Raw genomic sequence first — 18,429 nt, 5'->3', positions numbered from 1 at the left:
CCTCGCATATCTTCTCCAGAGAGGGAACAAAGTAGTCGTCGCACACCAGAGCCAGTGCATAGAACATGTACATGGCCTACAGAGGAGTAGCACAAAACAAAAACACATACCCATGCATGAACAAACTTGGTGATCTCTGCAGTGTTCTGGAACCTTGAGTTTCTTCATGTGATCCACATATAGGGTCCCTTAGTTCAATGTGTCTGTCTTTTGCGCGAAAGTATCCTAAGCCAAGACACTCTCTGTGCCAGTGTCCTCGTATGTCAGCTAAGCCTCTGTCCAACATCTAGCATCCCAGCCAGCCAGAGATAAAAAAAATCCTGCTTTTAAATGTATGGTCAGTGCATCCCACAGTCAGTGGCAGGTAGCGTGGCAAAAGTGTATGTATAGTAGAGTGTGTGTACAGGTGTGTGTTGGTGTGTGTGTTGAGGGGTTGGACACTCACAAACAGGACGTGTAGGGCCACCGCTCCCTCTGTGCGCTCCTGGTTGGTGAACAGGTCTGTGGGGAACTCATGTAACGCTGGAGAGAAAACACACACACGCACATATATTACTAAACAGGGAGAAACACAGTCTCATTTAGTGCAGCAGAGACACGTGCACTGGCACAACCATACACAGTCTATTTGAGTGACAGGACCTAAAAATAGCCTTGCCATGATTGCGTGTTTGTTTGTGTGTATTTGTGAGTGGAGCAGTGTGTTGATGGCTGCTCAATGCGCGGTGACATTCTCACTCTGAACACCCAAGAGGTTGTGTGAGTCAGCCAGAGAGAGAAAGAGAGAGAGAGAGAGAGAGAGAGAGAGAGAGAGAGAGAGAGAGAGAGATGGGTATGAGAAGAGAGAGAGCGAGCAAGAGAAAGCGAGAGAGAGCGAGCAAGAGAAAGCGAGATAGAGAGGAGAGCGGGATGAGTGACAGAGAGAGCCAAAAACAAGGGAAATATGACCACATTTGAGAAAAGATGAAGGAGCACAGATGTACACTACTGTTCACAAGTTTGGGGTCACTTAGAAAGGTCCTTGTTTTTGTAAGAAAAGCCATTTATTTTGTCCATTAAAATAACATCAAATTGATCAGAAATACAGTGTAGACATGGTTAATGTTGTAAATGACTATTGTAGCTGGAAACGGATGATTTTTTTAATGGAATATCTACATAGGCGTACAGAGGCCCATTATCAGCAACCATCACTCCTGTGTTCCAATGGGGCACATCGTGTTAGCTAATCCAAGTTTACCATTTTAAAAGGCTAATTGATCATTAGAAAAACCTTTTGCAATTGTGTTAGCACAGCTGAAAACTGTAGTCCTGATTAAAGAAGCAATACAACTGGCCTTCTTTAGACTAATTCAGTATCTGGAGCATCAGCATTTAGGTGTTTTGATTACAGGCTCAAAATGGCCAGAAACAAAGAACTATCTTCTGAATCTCATCAGTATATTCTTGTTCTGAGAAATGAAGGCTATTCTATGCAAGAAATTGCCAAGAAACTGAAGATCTCATACTACTCGATTCACAGAACAGGGCAAACTGGCTCTAACCACAATATAAAGAATGGGAGGCCCCGATGCACAACTGAGCAAGAGGACAAGTACATTAGAGTGTCTAGTTTGAGAAACAGACGCCTCACAAGTTCTCAACTGGCAGTTTCATTATATAGTACCCGCAAAACACCAGTCTAAATGTCAACAATGAAGAGGCGACTCCGGGATGCTGGCCTTCTAGGCAGAGTTGCAAAGAAAAACATATATCTCATAATGGCCAATAAAAAGAAAAGATTAAGATAGGCAAAAGAACACAGACACTGGACAGAGGAACTGGCAGTTTGTGCAGAAACTCTTCGGTTGTGCAAACCCACAGTTTCATCAACTGTCCGGGTGGCTGGTCTCAGAAGATCCCGCAGGTGAAGAAGCCGGATGTGGAGGTCCTGGGCTGGCGTAGTTACACTTGGCCTGCGGTTGTGAGGCCGGTTGGGTGTACTGCCAAATTCTCTAAAAGGACGTTGGAGTCGGCTTATGGTAGAGAAATGAACATTCAATTCTCTGGTAACAGCTCTGGTGGACATTCCTGCAGTCAGCATGCCAATTGCATGCTCCCTCAAAACTTGAGACATCTGTGGCATTGTGTTTTGTGACAAAACTTCACATTTTAGAGTGACCTTGTATTGCTCCCAGCAGAAGGTGCACCTGTGTAATGATCATGCTGTTTAATCAGCTTCTTAAAAAAAAATATATATATATATATTCATTGAATATTCGAAACATACAATATATTAGCAGTGAAGCCGCTCAATAACTACATCATACCAGTCATCCAACAGAATTCCATTCAGAGCGACACACAGAAGCATCCAGGGTCAATGCCCTGCTCAAGCGCATGTTGACCGCTATACCACCAGGCCAAAAAACGTGAACCCGAACCCTCCAAGTTCCCCCCACAGTTCCCCAATAGCTGTCCCTCAAGCATTTGAGACCCCTCCTCACAGTCCCCCCAGGAAGAAAAAATATATAATAAAATGAATTCCATTCCCCACCCCCCAAGAACCCTCCAATGCACCAACAACCAAGAGAAGGAACTAAAGAGAAAAAAGGAAAAGACAGAAGAAAACATCAGCTTCTTGATATGCCACACTTGTCAGGTGGATGGATTATCTTGGCAAAGGATAAATGCTCGCTAACAGGGATGTAAACACATTTGTGCACATCATTTGAGAGAAAAGCTTTTTGTGTATATGGAAGATTTCTGGGATATTTCAGCTCATGAAACATGGGACCAACTTATTACATGCTACGTTTATATTTTTGTTCAGTATAGCTTCATTCTTGTGTATTTTATTCTTCTTGTGTTACTCTTTTTAACTCTACATTTTTGGGAAGGCCTCATAAGTAAGCATGTCACGGTAAAGTCTACACCTGTTGTATTCGGACCATGTGACAAATAAAATTAGGTTGATCCCTCCCTTCCTACCGCCATCCCTTAAGTGCAGTACAGACACATTCTCCCAGTAGGCAACACACCGGAATGCATTTTACACAGTGGCTCTGCAGCCAAAGCAAGCAGGCCCAGGGCTATTGTCCACTCTGTACCCAGTGCTGCCTACTCTTATACAGGGTAACCACTCAGGGACCCACTCACCCAACCAACCCTGCTGCCAACAGCACAACTAACAAGTATGGCTTCATTACTCAGAGCTCCACACACAAACACACAGACATATACAAAGGCACACACACATGGTGCGAGTCATTACAAATGCTTCAACCACATGCCAACCAGCAAAGACAAACCAACAAATAACTACATCAACAACAACAAAAACAAGAGCTGGCAAGATGATTAGATAAACAAAATAGCTCTCCCCATCAACAAAGAGAGGTCTTTTGTGTTGGAGTTCACTTCAGCTTATTTCAGTTCAGTGATTCTTGGTAATGGCGAGGCTTGGGGTCAATTTTGTCCATGAATCAACTGAATAAAGCCCTTTTGGGGCATCTTTCACCATGTCATTCTTCCTAGTCTTAAAACACATAACAAGAGGATCAAGCTCTATCCAGTATGATCTTTTGCTCTTTGTTTTGAAGCAGTATGAAAGCATACAGTGCTTTCAGAAAGTATTCAGACCCCTTCCCTTTTTCCACATTTTGTTACGTTACAGCCAAAGTGGATAAAAAAAAAAATGACCCTCATCAATCTACACACAATACCTGATAATGACTAAGCAAAAACAGTTAAAAAAAAAAGTTTGCAATTAAATAAATAAATAAATAAAAACAGAAACACTTCTATACATAAGTATTCAGACCCTTTTCTATGAGACTCTAAATTGAGCTCAGGTGCATCCTGTTTCCATTTATTTTTTATTTTATTTAACCTTTATTTAACTAGGCAAGTCAGTTAAAAACAAATTCTTATTTACAATGACGGCCTACCCCGGCCAAACCCTAACCCGGACGACGCTGTGCAAATTGTGAGCCGCCTTATGGGACTCCCAATCACGGCTGGCTGTGATACAGCTTTGAATCAAACCAGGGTCTGTAGTGATGCCTCTAGCACTGAGATGCAGTGCTTTAGACCACTACGCCACTCGGGAGCCCCATGGATCATCCTTGAGATGTTTCTATAACTTGTTTGGAGTCCACTTGTGGTAAATTCTATTGATTGGACATGATTTGGATAGCCAGACACCTGTCTATATAAAAGGTCCCACAGTTGACAGTGCACGTCAGAGCAAAAACCAAGCCATGAGGTTGAAGGAATTGTCTGTTGTGCTCCGAGACAGGATTGTGTCAAGGCACAGATCTGGGGAAGGGTTCCAAAACATTTCTGCAGCATTGAAGGTCCCCAAGAACACAGTGGCCTCCATCATTATTAAATGGAAGAAGTTTGGAACCACCAAGACTTCCTAGAGCTGGCTGCCTGGCCAAACTGACCAATCGGGGGAGAAGTGCCTTGGTCAGGGAGGTGACCAAGAACCTGATGTTCACTCTGACAGAGCTCCAGATTTCCTCTGTGGAGATGGGAGAACCTTCCAGAAGGACAACCATCTCTGCAGCACTCCACCAATCAGGCCTTTATGGTAGATTGGCCAGACAGAAGCCACTCCTCAGTAAAAGGCACATGACAGCCCACTTGGAGTTTGCCTAAAGGCACCTAAAGGACTCTCAGACCATGAGAAACAAGATTCTCTGGTCTGATGAAACCAAGATTGAACTCTTTGCGTCACTGGGACACTAGTCAGGATCAAGGGAAAGATGAAGGGAGTAAAGTATAGATCCTTAATGAAAACCAGCTCCAGAGTGCCAGGACCTCAGACTGGGGTGAAGGTTCACCTTCCAACGGGACAACGGCCCAAACTTGAACCTGAACGAACATCTCTGGAGAGACCTGAAATAGCTGTGCAGCGACACTCCCCATCCATCCTGACAGAGCTTGAGAGGATCTGCAGAGAAACTCCCCAAATACAGGTGTGCCAAGCTTGTAGCGTCATACCCAAGAAGACAGAAGGCTGTAATCGCTGCCAAAGGTGCTTCAACAAAGTACTGAGTAAAGGGTCTGAATACTTTTGTAAATTTCATATTTTTTTATTTTATTTGCAACAACAAAAAAACGTTTGTTTTGTCATTATGGGGTATTGTGTGTAGATTGATGAGGGGAAAAACTATTCAATCCACTTTAGAATAAGGCTGAAACGTAACAAAATGTGTAAAAAGTCAAGGGGTCTGAATACTTTCCGAATGCAATGTACACATACAGTGACTTCAGAAAGTATTCATACCCCTTGTCTTATTCCACATTTTGTTGTGTGACAGCCTGAATTCAAAATTGATTAAATCAATTTTTTTTATCCCTCATCTACACACCATACCCCATAATGACAAAGTAAAAACATGTTTTTAGAGATTTTCCAAATCTATTGAAAATGAAAGACGGAAATCTAATTTACATAAGTACTCTCACCCCTGAGTCAATACTTTGTAGAGGCACCTTAGGCGGAGATTACAGCTTTGAGTCATCTTGGTTGTCTGTATCAGCTTTTCACATCTGGGTTTGGGGATTTTCTCCCATTCTTCCCTGCAGATTTTCTCAACCTCTGTTAAGTTAGATGAGGAGTGGCGGTGAACAGCAATCTTCAAGTCTTTCCACAGATTTTCAAGTCTGGGCTTCTGTCTTTACCAGTCTCTGCATCTGAAAAGCATCCCCATAGCATGATGCTACCACCACCATGCTTTGCAGTAGGGTTGGTGTTAGACGGGTGATGAGCAGTGCTTGGTTTTCTCAGGACATAGCAATTTGCATTCAGGCCAAATAGTTACATTTTGTCTCATCAGACCACAGAATATTTTGCCTCACGCTCTGTTTTTCACGTGCCTTTTTGCAAACTCCAGGTGTGCTGTCATGTGCCTTTGTCTCAGGAGTGGCTTCCATTGGGCCACTATCCCATAAAGTCCAGCTTGGTGAAGTGCTGTAGAGACAGTTGTTCTTCTGACAGGTTTTCCCATCTCAGCCAAGGAACACTATAGTTCTGTCAGAGTGGTCATTGCGTTCTTGGTCACCTCTCTGACCAAGGTCCTGTATGCCCGGTTGATCAGTTTGGTCGGACGACAAACTCTGGGTAGAGTCTGGGTAGTTCCATATTTTTTCAATTTCCCAATGATGGAGACCACTGTGCTCTTGGAAACTTTCAACACTAGAAATAGTTGTATACCCTTCCCCAGCTATATGCCTCATCCAGTTCCTCTGACTTTATGGGATAGTTTCTGCTCTGACATGCACTTTCAACCATGGGACCTTAGATAGACAGGTGTGTTTCTTTCTAAATCATATAGAAACAATTGAATTGGCCACAGGTGGACTCCAATCAAGTTGTAGTGACATTTCAAGGATGATCAAAGAAAATTGGATTCACCTGAGCTCAATTTTGAGTATTTTAACAAAGGGGCGTAAATTAGATATTCTGTATTTCATTTTTAATACATTTGCAAAAATTTCTAAAAACATGATTTCTCTTTGTCATTCTGTGGTATTGTGTGTAGATGGGTGAGATATATATATTTTTTAAAACGTTTTGAATTTAGCCTGTAACTCAACAAAATGTGGAATAAGTCAAGGTGTATGAATACTTTCTGAAGGCACTGTACATATTTTACACACACGGTTTGAATCCAAAATGTTAAATCACATGGAACAAAATAATGATTTATGCAAACTTAGGCATGTGTTTCCGATAGTGTCGGCCGGCACATTAGGGCTTTAGGGGTGGCGCCCCACTTTTGATTGGTCAACAAAAACAAACATTTGTAAAATAAAATATATTACATAGATTATGTTTTAAATGCTCATAAAATTGCGGTAAATGTGTACATTTTCCAAAACAAGCTGTTCGGTTACTATTCTACTATTCTACTATTCTGTTACTATTCTACTATTCTGCCCCCCTCCTCTGCCGCATAGGCCATGCAAACATTACTTGGATTGTTTTGCCAGGTATTTGCTGTATGATGAGTTAGCCAGTTAACTTTCATTCTGAAATAGCTTCATATTTCCGACTTAGTCAGATATTCGTTTTGAAAAACTTGAAATTGGCATGAGAATTAAATAGCTAGCAGGCTAACCACTAGCTATAGCTAACTAGCTGCTTATCAAAGGTAGATAACTGGTTAATTTGATCAAAGAATTGACCAAACTATTTCTCAATGTTTTTCTGAATTATTGTAGCTGGCTAATTAATTCGATCATGCTTAAGTATACACCCGGTTTTATGTTGTTTTAGTCCACAAATGTCGCCCTGTCACCTATAGTAGAACCTGATGAAAATATTTTTTGTCCTACAGATACCAATGAGAAGGTTCTAGCTAGTGTATCCCTCTGTCCTTTGACTATTGTTGGATGTAGATGTCCGGTTTATCAGGTCCCAGTCTCCCATGACTGTTATGATTATTTATTTACAAGTTAATTACAATTAGCTTTCTGCTTTATCGCCATCTGTACCTGATTGAGCAGATCTAGTTTCATGTGTAGAAATAAGCCATATGGCACGAGAGACTCATTGAGAGGGAGACTAGAGCAGACCCAGATGTTCTGACTGAACGCACATTTGAGCACCCCAGGGTGGTCCATTTATTTTGTGCCGTTATAATTTATTCAATGAAATCCTGCGATTTCTTTGGGGCAGTTCCCCCTTATATGTTAGCTAGCTATCTCCAGTTAGATAATGTGTTACACTTATTGCATCTGCATGCTTGTTGCGTTCTCCCTGGTGAATCCGTTCGTTCATGAGCTAGCTGTTCATTCTAAATATACTGAACAAAAATATAAACGCAATATATAAATATGTAAAGATCCCAGAAATGCTCATTACATAGGTGCACCTTGTGCTGGTGACAATAAAAGGACACTCTAAAATGTGCACAGATGTCTCAATTTTTGAGGGAGTGTGCAATTGGCATGGTGACTGCATGAATGTCCACCAGAGCTGTTGCCAGATTATTTTATTTTAAATTCTCTACCATAAACTGGCTCCAATGTCGTTTTACAGAATTTGCCAGTACGTCCAACCGGACTAAAATCCGCAGACCACGTGTAGCCACGCCAGCGCAGGACCTCCATATCTGGCTTCTTCACCTGCGACCAGCAACCCGGACAGCTGATGAAACAGAGGAGTGTTTCTGTCTGTAATAAAGCCCTTTTGTGGGGAAAAACTCATTCTGATTGTCTGGGCCTGGCTCCCCAGTGGGTGGAAATTAATGTGAATATATGAGATTTTATGGAAATATATGCAAATTAATATTAATACCATTTAAATGTAGATGTTTTTTGCATTGGATATATTTACCATATCATAAGGAGACAGAAACATAAACCTTTTACCTTATCTTAAGTAGACATAATTGCAAATGATTAAATCCTTCCAATAGAAATAAAAAAAACTATTTAGTTACGAATTGAATTTTAATTGAATAAGTTGACTCTTCACATGGGATGATTTCACTGAACAACAAAAGAAAGGGAATATTGAATGATCCCCAATCCATCGCATCTCCCAAAAATGTTTTCAACATATGTAAAATGATAGTCTAGAAACTTAAGCTTTGGTTGTCTTCCTCTCAGGTTTCCATGTCTTCTCCCTGGACCTCCTCAATGTTCACCTCTTGAACATCAGACTCTGAGGCCTCATCTTTACTGTCACTTTCCAACCCTGTTGAGGATGGCTCATTGTCAGGCTCCCCTCTCTCCACTGGTATTCTCTGCCTCTAACCATATTACAGGGGCTGAGTCACCAGTAAGCTCTTTCATGCCCCCCCTTGGTTTGTGCTGTGGTGGAGATCTTTGTGGGCTATACTCGGCCTTGTCTCAGGATGGTAAGTTGGTGGTTGAAGATATCCCTCTAGTGGTGTGGGGGCTGTGCTTTGGCAAAGTGGGTGGGGTTATATCCTTCCTGTTTGGCCCTGTCCGGGGGTATCATCGGATGGGGCCACAGTGTCTCCTGACCCCTCCTGTCTCAGCCTCCAGTATTTATGCTGCAGTAGTTTATGTGTCGGGGGGCTAGGGTCAGTTGGTTATATCTGGAGTACTTCTCCTGTCTTATCCGGTGTCCTGTGTGAATTTAAGTATGCTCTCTCTAATTCTCTCTTTCTCTCTTTCTTCATCTCTCTCGGAGGACCTGAGCCCTACGACCATGCGTCAGGACTACAGGGCATGATGACTCCTTGCTGTCCCCAGTCCACCTGGCCTTGCTGCTGTTCCAGTTTCGACTGTTCTGCCTGCGGCTATGGAACCCTGACCTGTCCACCGGACATGCTACATGTCCCAGACCTGCTGTTTTCAACTCTCTAGAGACCGCAGGAGCGGTAGAGATACTCTTAATGATCGGCTATGAAAAGCCAACTGACATTTACTCCTGATTATTATTTGACCATGCTGGTCATTTATGAACATTTGAAAATCTTGGCCATGTTCTGTTATAATCTCCACCCGGCACAGCCAGAATAGGACTGGCCACCCCTCATAGCCTGGTTCCTCTCTAGGTTTCTTCCTAGGTTTTGGCCTTTCTAGGGAGTTTTTCCTAGCCGCCGTGCTTCTACACCTGCATTGCTTGCTGTTTGGGGTTTTAGGCTGGGTTTCTGTACAGCACTTCGAGATATTAGCTGATGTACGAAGGGCTATATAAAATAAACTTGATTTGATTTGAAAAAGCCTCAAATTTGCCCAGATGGCCACCAATTTTTAAACCCCTGGGTGCTTTGGTGTGTGTGTGTACCCAAAGAAAGACCAGTTGCGCTCTGAGGCGGCTGATGTTGGTGGGATTTGGAGGATGATGGATGCAACAGGGGAAAGAGCCTCAGATCCACAAAGTCCCTTCCACCAGGTGGCTGATGAGATATGTTGGCACGACTGCCATATTGCATCTCCATCCCAAAGCCCTTGCTTGGAAGTGTACTTTGCCAGACTGCCAAGAACCCTGCCCTCATCCAGGCCAAGGTGGCGAGACACGGTAGTGATGATACCATAGGCCTTGTTGATCTCTGCACCAGACAGGATGTTCTTGCCAGCATACTTGGGGTCCAACATGTACGCTGTGGCGTGATTGGGCTTCGGGCAGAAATCTTCATGCTTTTTGATGTATTTCAGAACTGCAGTTTCCTCTACTTGGAGCGACAGTGAAGTGGGCAGGGCAGTACGGATATCTTCTCTTACATCTGCAAGCAGAGTATGAACATCAGACTGGATGGCATTGTCTCCCTCAACCCGTGCAATGGCCACTGTTATAGGTTTCAGGAGTTTCAGGCTGCTTACCACTCTCTCCCAAAATACATCATCCAGGAGGATCCTCTTGATGGGGCTGTCCATATCGGCAGACTGTGATCTGGCCATTCTTGGAGAGACTCCTTCCCCTCCAGGAGACTGTCAAACATGATGACAACACCACCCCAACGGGTGTTGCTGGGCAGCTTCAATGTGGTGCTCTTATTCTTCTCAATTTGCTGCTATAACTTGATGACCCTTCACATACCTAACCATTTCCTTGGCTCTCTTGTAGAATGTATCCATTGTTTTCAGTGCCATGATGTCCTTGAGGAGCAGATTCAATGCATGAGCAGCACAGCCAATGGGTGTGATCTGAGTGTAGGACTCCTCCACTTTAGACCAAGCAGCCTTCATGTTCGCAGCATTGTCTGTCACCAGTGCAAATACCTTCTGTGGTCCAAGGTCATTGATGTCTGCCTTCAGCTCATCTGCAATGTAGAGACCGGTGTGTCTGTTGACCCTTGTGTCTGTGCTCTTGAATAATACTGGTTGAGGGGTGGAGATGATGTAGTTAATTATTCCTTGCCCACGAACATTCGATCACCCATCAGAGATGATTGCAATACAGTCTGCTTTCTCTATGATTTGCTTGACCTTCACTTGAACTCTGTTGAACTCTGCACCTAGCAAATGAGTAGATAAAGCATGTCTGGTTGGAGGGGTGTATGCTGGGCGAAGAACATTCAGAAATCTCTTCTAATACACATTGCCTGTGAGCATCAGAGGTGAACCAGTTGCATACACAGTTCGAGCAAGATATTCATCAGCATTTCTCTGACTACGTTCCTCCATTTGCTGTAGGCTACTATTTACTAGTTAACAAATCATGTATGTCATAAAAAATATATTCACCCCACCCAGTATTGTAATCACATGTACAGTGTGATGGAAGCGTGCACTGCACATGTGATGAAAGAATGCACTGTGCATGCGGAGGGTTGTAATTCCATTAAATTGGGGATAGTTTAACCAAAATATGCCACAAGACCTATAATTGCCTTATGTGTATCCCACAAAAAAAGGTTCACTGTTATAAGCTAACTTTTTTGATGAATTTATGCATAATTCCCCAAATTCCTAGGCTTAAATTCCCATGGAAAATTTCCAGGAAATTTACTGGAAGGTTTCCAACCCTTTGCAACCCTAGTTGGGGTTACTCAAGGACTGCGGTTGGTAAACATTGCATTACAGTAAGTACTGCCAGTTAGAGACCATCGACCCATGCCCCCTATGTGAAAAAGTGGTACTGCTACCATGGGGATGAGGTCATTCATAGAGTAATCTCAGCATAGATTCTGTGAATATTCTAATGCCACAGTAATAGCTTTGAGTGCTCTGTCCCTTATTTAGCCCTACACTAAAGTCTACTCCATGTTCTTTCTGATGGCTCGAAACAATATGATTTTGTCTGCATAAGCCATGGAAATACAGAATCTACTACTGAACATAATGCAGAAGTCTGGATAAGTGCATATTGCCATATTGGAAAAAGTGTGATCCTCTGTTATGGATTGGTAAGACTAAGGAGAATGACACAGTATTAGGACATCATAAGTGCTGTAAGGGGTGTTAGAGGAGCTACGGTTGTTGTAACTACTGTTAAAAAAACGTTAAGCGGGGTAGAATACAATCTGGTTTTACTCAAAAGAACATTACACAACATATAAGTCAATTCTTGTGAAATTTGGTCAGCTTCCTTATTTACTTCTGGGTCCATACGTGTTAACAATTGGCATTTCTGTATGGGTGTGGTGCTAATTTTGTTCCATGTGACACTGACACTATGTGACCTTAAGATGACCTATCACCGCTGTGTATGACATCAAAGTGTGACCTAAGTGGATGGCGTGTTACCCATGAGACCTTCACACTCTGGCCACGTCTGTCCCTTTAGGGCTTTGGTTGTTGTCATGACTTTGGTGGATGGTTATATCTCTGATGTACTCTATACATAACTTAGATACACAAAACAGGATGCTCTTTATTGATTTTCTAATCTATTCAGTCTTAAGCCAAACCTGACACCCACATAAGCACGCACCCATGCTTGTGCGTACACACACACACATACACGCACGCATGTGCACGCACACACCTAAAATCACGGACTTTTAAATCTGGACTGGATCAGGCAGGATTGACCTGGGCTCTCCGGGAGCTGTGATGGCTCGCTGGGGGCAGAGAGCTGCTGAGGAACAACAAAGACTCGACTACTCTCTCTCTCTGCTTACATAAGCATCACAATCATTACATAAGGCTGTGTGCTGGAGAGAGAGAGTAGGAGGAGTCCTTCAAATCCTCTACATCATTAAAGAGATCTCAGATCTCAGGAGGGGCATCCTTTTGAGAGCAGTAGAAAAAAACACACTGATTGCAGACAGACACCACACAACAGATGGTTTTCACCTGGCGGTGTAGTTTGTTTTCCTTTGTTTATGGGAATATGGGAGTGTATGTTGTTAGAGAAACAGCACTGAGCTAGCTGTCTACATCCCAGAAGGCACATACACACACTCTTCACCTATTCAGAGTTTCCTCCTTTAGTGTGAAGCACATTAGATTGCACTCGCTTTGTTTGAAATGTGCTATATGAGTACAGATTAACTTGACTGAGGCTTGCAGTTATGCACCCACGCACATATCACAGTGGCATTGTATCGCCAGTCTTGGGTCACACAGCTGCTTTCACCACAGCTGATGTTGTTGGTGGGACAGCTGGGAAATACAGTCTTCAACACCTATAAACGCGACATTCTAATGCAGTGGTCACACACCTTTTCTGAGTCAAGATCACTTTCTGAGTCAAAATGCAAGTCGAGATCTACCAATCAGATATTTTTTTAATCATGACTAAAAAAATGTAAGGCTCGGCATCATTAAACAATTAAAAACAGTTATGTAGCAATGAGGTTTGTGCAGTAGGCTATAGGCCCAATACACTATCACTGCATATTAGCTATGCTTGAATTTCCCTGCCAATGTTGTTCTTCTCAGACCATTTTGAAATGATATTTTAAAATTCAAGGTATATGATCACACTGGCAATATATCATTTGTTGTATTACTTGTGAAGCACAGCTGAGTGAGCATAATAATTAAAACATTTTTTTACTGGACTATTGGCCTACACATCTAGAGGTCAGTCTGAGGGAAGTGAGGGAGGGAGCAGCAGTGAGGCTGCCTCTCACCCGACTCACCATCCCTCCTCTCCCTCCCTCTGCTGAGAAAAGGGGACACAGTCTTCTGCCTCATGCACCAATTCATGTTGTTACTCCTATGACCAGAGAAAGTGAAATATTCCTGCATATTAGCCCTTTGAGGTGTACGATCATATATTTGTGATCATTGTTGACTCGTGCCTGCAGCGTACCATCACAAATATGTGATTGGAACAGTAGCAACAGGACGTATGATGCAACAAATGCGTCTAAACAGCATTGTCTGAAAAGCATCTTAACAATGTTTTGTACTGCTGGGAAATATAGGTATTCGCAATTTTATGGCTCAATTTCACCTTTAATTGTAAAAGATAAATGCAAAACGTTATCATCCAAACATCACACGGAACACCTCCACAGCCAAACTCATTCCATAAATCAATCTAAATAACAGGTTGCGCTGACATAAAAACTAAACATAAGTTAGCCACCTAACAGCTAGAGTTGTTTAAATTTGTACCACATCTCTGGTGAGTACAAGGGAGAAATTAAATATTGTTTAGAAAAGAGATGCGTGTCAGCTAAGCTAACAGCAGGTACATTCTTTATGATGGCAGCCATCTTTGTTTATGTTAGACAAGAGAAAACTCCCTAATCCCAGAATGCCATTCACCATAAGACGCAAACAAACAAAGTCAAAGTCAAAGATAGCAGTGCCCATTGTCTGAAAAATATGAACTTAGTTTGGCCCCTTTTCAGCATATTACAAATCTTTGATGTACTTGTTACAGTGTATACAAGAACCGGAGCACATGACTTAACAATTCGTTTACCATTTTTGACAAATCACAAAGCAAATAAAATGTTATCACCTCACAGATCATCACCCCAGATGTGGGGGAGGGTTCATTTAATTTGTGAGGGGTTTTCAAGTCTATGGGGGGCAGAAATGGGGGAAGGTATCGTGGGGGGATATGATGCGGGAAATATTACTATGATGGGGAATTTATCAATAAATGGGGGGCAAACGCAGGATAAGTTTATACGCTAAATAAAAAGAAAACCCCTGGAAAGTGCGGTCTGAGCTGGCAACCCTGTGGTACCGTACTTACAATGTGATGTCGCATTCAAAACAACTGGGAACTCGAAAAAAAACAAGCTCCGTCTGGGAAAAATTGTTTTGAACGGTCCTCCAACTCAGGAACTCGGGCCTCTTTATGGAGCTTCGACCTTTCCGACCTGAAGATCCCTGACGTCATGATTTGACCTCGTATTTTTCAGAGTTCCCAGTTGTCTTGAAAGCACCATAAGTCAGTCGAGTGAACTATCCCTTGTTATAACATCTTTGGTCTGACAGACGCTTACGTGACAAACAGAATGCATTGTTTGTTGTCAACAAATATGGTGCCACACATAGCTGGCAAATAGCTTAGCATTAGCTCATCATAAATAGTACAACCTTCAAAAAAGTATTTTACACCTTTATAATTTATGCAGGAATCGGAATGCATGATTTGTGACCAGAACTTGAAAACGTGAATAAAACAGTAAATACATTATGATCCATATATACATACGGAATGCTACTCTAGAAACAACAACACAATATACAGAAAATGAGGCACTTACTTTGATAGGAACGCACACATTTACAAAGTTATTTTTTGTCTGAAGTCCACTTTGTAAGGAAAACAACAATGAAAGCAATGCGGGCGCTAGCCTTAAAATGTGCATGGGAAAAAGTTGTAACAATTCTGACTCGAGATGTCTTCATACTTGATCTGGGGAAACACTGGGGAAGTGCTTGGGCTCTGGTTGAAGAGAGAAGTTTCTCCGGCTCAGTAAAGCCTCAAACATAAATTGCCCGCAACAGTGAAATGCGCTACTTATGTGAATTAATGAGGAGGCGGAACACACCTCAATTCAAACTGTTGTTTACAGTTTTGATTTATTATTAATACAAAAACTTGTTAGAAAATAATTCGAAATTGACAAGTTGAAACATAACCTATAGATAATTAGCAGGCAGCGTGATTTGGTTTGAGGGCAACGCAGGTTAACTGTCCTGTTGCGTAATAAGTATGTTACAGTCCCTGATGTCTCTCTGGAAGGAGATTTTCGCCCTGAGCTCATCTACTCACCCTGAGCTCATCAGAGTGAGCAGCTTAACATTGTAAGCTGGAAAACACTCGGTTTGTTATTTTTGATTGAAACAAAACCGATATTCATTAAATACGAATACAGGAGGAAGTGGGGGACTTCCGACAATGGCGATGCTCTAACAAGACGCATCTGCGTAGCGTCCTCGAACTTTCGAACTATTCGCTAACAGTGAGTTGGAAGTTAAAACATCTATTGTATCGCCAAAGCAAAAGATGCCCAATATGTCAAATCCTCAGATGAGGCATGGAAAAATGCCTCTCTCTGACAGCCCTCCTTCGGCCTCGGTGGATGCTAGCTTGGAAGAAGCACTAGCATGGTTTAGAATGGTGATGGACAAGGGTATAACAAAAATTCAAGAGACTTCTTTCTGAACACCTCAGCAAAATGGATGTACTGGTCGATAAACTCCACGGAAACCAGAAAGTCACAAAGGGACGAGGGACAAAGTTAGAAAAATACCATGCTGACCACCAGGCTGCCATCCTGGATGTCCGCGAGGAAGTGGACCAAAAATACAAGAAGTTGGAGGACGCCATCTCTGAACTCGAGGAGACATTTGATTATTATAAACATTTCCAAAGGCGCTCGAATTTGAGACTTCAAGGTTTCCCGGAGGCCGTGGAGGGAAGAGACGCAATCTCCTTTCTACAGGAATGGATTCCCAAAATTCTGGATCTACCCCCTCCCGCTGGAGATCAAGAGGGCCCAATCGCATCCTACAGAGGCGGCTGCTTGGCCAGATTGCACCCAGAGCATTTGTCATTACATTTCTACGGTACCAGGACATTGTACGCATCCTCTCTGCTGCCCGAGCAAAGGGAGAGCTCAAGTACGGAGATGCCAGAGTCATGATCTTTCCAGATATTTCTCCCACACTACACAATAGGAGGATGGCTTTCTCCCCACTGAAGAGACTTCTGCTTCAGGCTGGCTTGGCATACAGCCTGTGCTACCCAGCGACTTTGTGGATCGAAACCAAGAATGGTGAGCGCACATTTGACTCTGTGAAGATGGCTGAAACATACATGAGGAAAGAACTTCCTGACTTGTTCACGTCTACTACACCCCGAGGAACTGTCTTTTGAACTTGGATACAGTGGATAGTGAACTGTTAGCACATGAGGAAACAACGAAATTACTCATATGATCGACTGGCTGGCTGGCTGCATGGCCTGCTAGATGGCTAGCGTGATAATGACTGGCGAGGTAAAGTTGAATCATAGCTAATGTTGGCTGTGCTATTTAGCCAGCTCGCTATGTTTACAAGGGTGTAGCTATAGCTACTATACATCCACACTATGCCAGGTAGCTACATTTTTGCTGTATACTTATATTTTACGCAGAGAGGTCCAGTCGGGTTTGGTTAAATAGTTATGTGGCTTTTGACTGGGTTTCAAGCCTAACTATGTTGTTTACGTTACTTCAGGGAATTTTAGCTTCTATTACGTTTACTGGCTTTTTTATTGTTAGAGATGTATGCTAGCGTTAGTGATACCGTGACAGGGATAAGCTACTCACTGGCGGGCCGCCTAATTGCCAGCTAGCTGATAGCTTTACACTTGTGTATGTGCGTACATGTGTGTATATATAATATTTTTGGGGGGGGAAGGTGAACTTAGGAGGATGGTGATTGTTTAACTACCTGTCCCTATTTTATATTTGCGAGATGATAGTTATCGTCTGGTAAAGGTTTTAATTTATACATCATAGCTTGATGTCTTTTTTCCTGACCTGCTGAGGTGCGTTTGTGGTCATCGCTTTTGTCGCCGCGCGGCACAGGGTTTGTGGTAGGGTCAGGGTATTAGCTCACGAAATGTTTACTACTTTATGCTTTCATAATTTAATTTTATACACGTTGTATACAATTTTGTTTCTTTCCTTTTCCCTATTTCTTATTTTCTTTAAAGATGTCGGCACCTAATAACTATACATTTATGACACTTAACATTAGGGGTACTAAATGCCCAGTCAAGCGCAAACACATTCTGAATTATCTAAAGCAGCATAAGGTTGATATAGCTCTTCTTCAGGAGACACAATTGACTGACTCTGAGCATGATAAACTGAAGAGAACGTGGGTGGGTCAAGTGTACTATTCATATTTCACCTCTCGGGCAAGAGGGGTGGCCATAATCATTAATAAGCATTGCCCCTTTCAGATACAATCTCAGATTAAAGACAAAGGGGGTAGGTAGCCCGCGGCTATGGAACCCTGACCTGTTCACCGGATGTGCTACCTGTCCCAGACCTGCTGTTTTCACCTCTCTAGAGACCGCAGGAGCGGTAGAGATACTCTCAATGATCGGCTATGAAAAGCCAACTGACATTTACTCCTGAGGTGCTGACTTGCTGCACCCTCGACAACTACTGTGATTATTATTATTTGACCATGCTGGTCATTTATGAACATTTGAACATCTTGGCCATGTTCTGTTATAATCTCCACCCGGCACAGCCAGAAGAGGACTGGCCACCCCTCATAGCCTGGTTCCTCTCTAGGTTTCTTCCTAAATTTTGGCCTTTCTAGGGAGTTTTTCCTAGCCACCATGCTTCTACACCTGCATTGCTTGCTGTTTGGGGTTTTAGGCTGGGTTTCTGTACAGCACTTTGAGATATCAGCTGATGTACAAAGGGCTATATACATACATTTGATTTGATTTGATTCAGGTTTGTGATCATTCATGGTTTAATTAACACTGAGCCCATTACCATTGTGAATGTGTATGGGCCTAACCATAATGATCCTACATTTTACCAAGACATCTTTTTGAAGTTGACGTGCCCATCATCAGAGATAATAATG

At 42.6% G+C, this 18,429-nt stretch overlaps 1 protein-coding gene across 1 annotated transcript in view; it reads right to left on the bottom strand.

Annotated features, from left to right (window-relative positions):
- LOC129850698 (sodium/potassium/calcium exchanger 3-like) overlaps positions 1-18,429 on the bottom strand; it is a 149,458-nt gene that overhangs the window by 22,072 nt on the left and 108,957 nt on the right. The window contains exons 3-4 of the mRNA XM_055916990.1: positions 446-522; positions 2-76 (exon numbers count right to left, since the gene is read on the bottom strand). Coding sequence (XP_055772965.1) covers positions 2-76; positions 446-522 — 152 coding nt within the window. The remainder of the gene's footprint in view (position 1; positions 77-445; positions 523-18,429) is intronic.

Source organism: Salvelinus fontinalis, chromosome 1 (assembly GCF_029448725.1).
Source record: "Salvelinus fontinalis isolate EN_2023a chromosome 1, ASM2944872v1, whole genome shotgun sequence".
In the NCBI taxonomy this organism is placed as follows: Eukaryota; Metazoa; Chordata; class Actinopteri; order Salmoniformes; family Salmonidae; genus Salvelinus; species Salvelinus fontinalis.
This window is presented reverse-complemented; position numbering and strand designations above follow the sequence as displayed.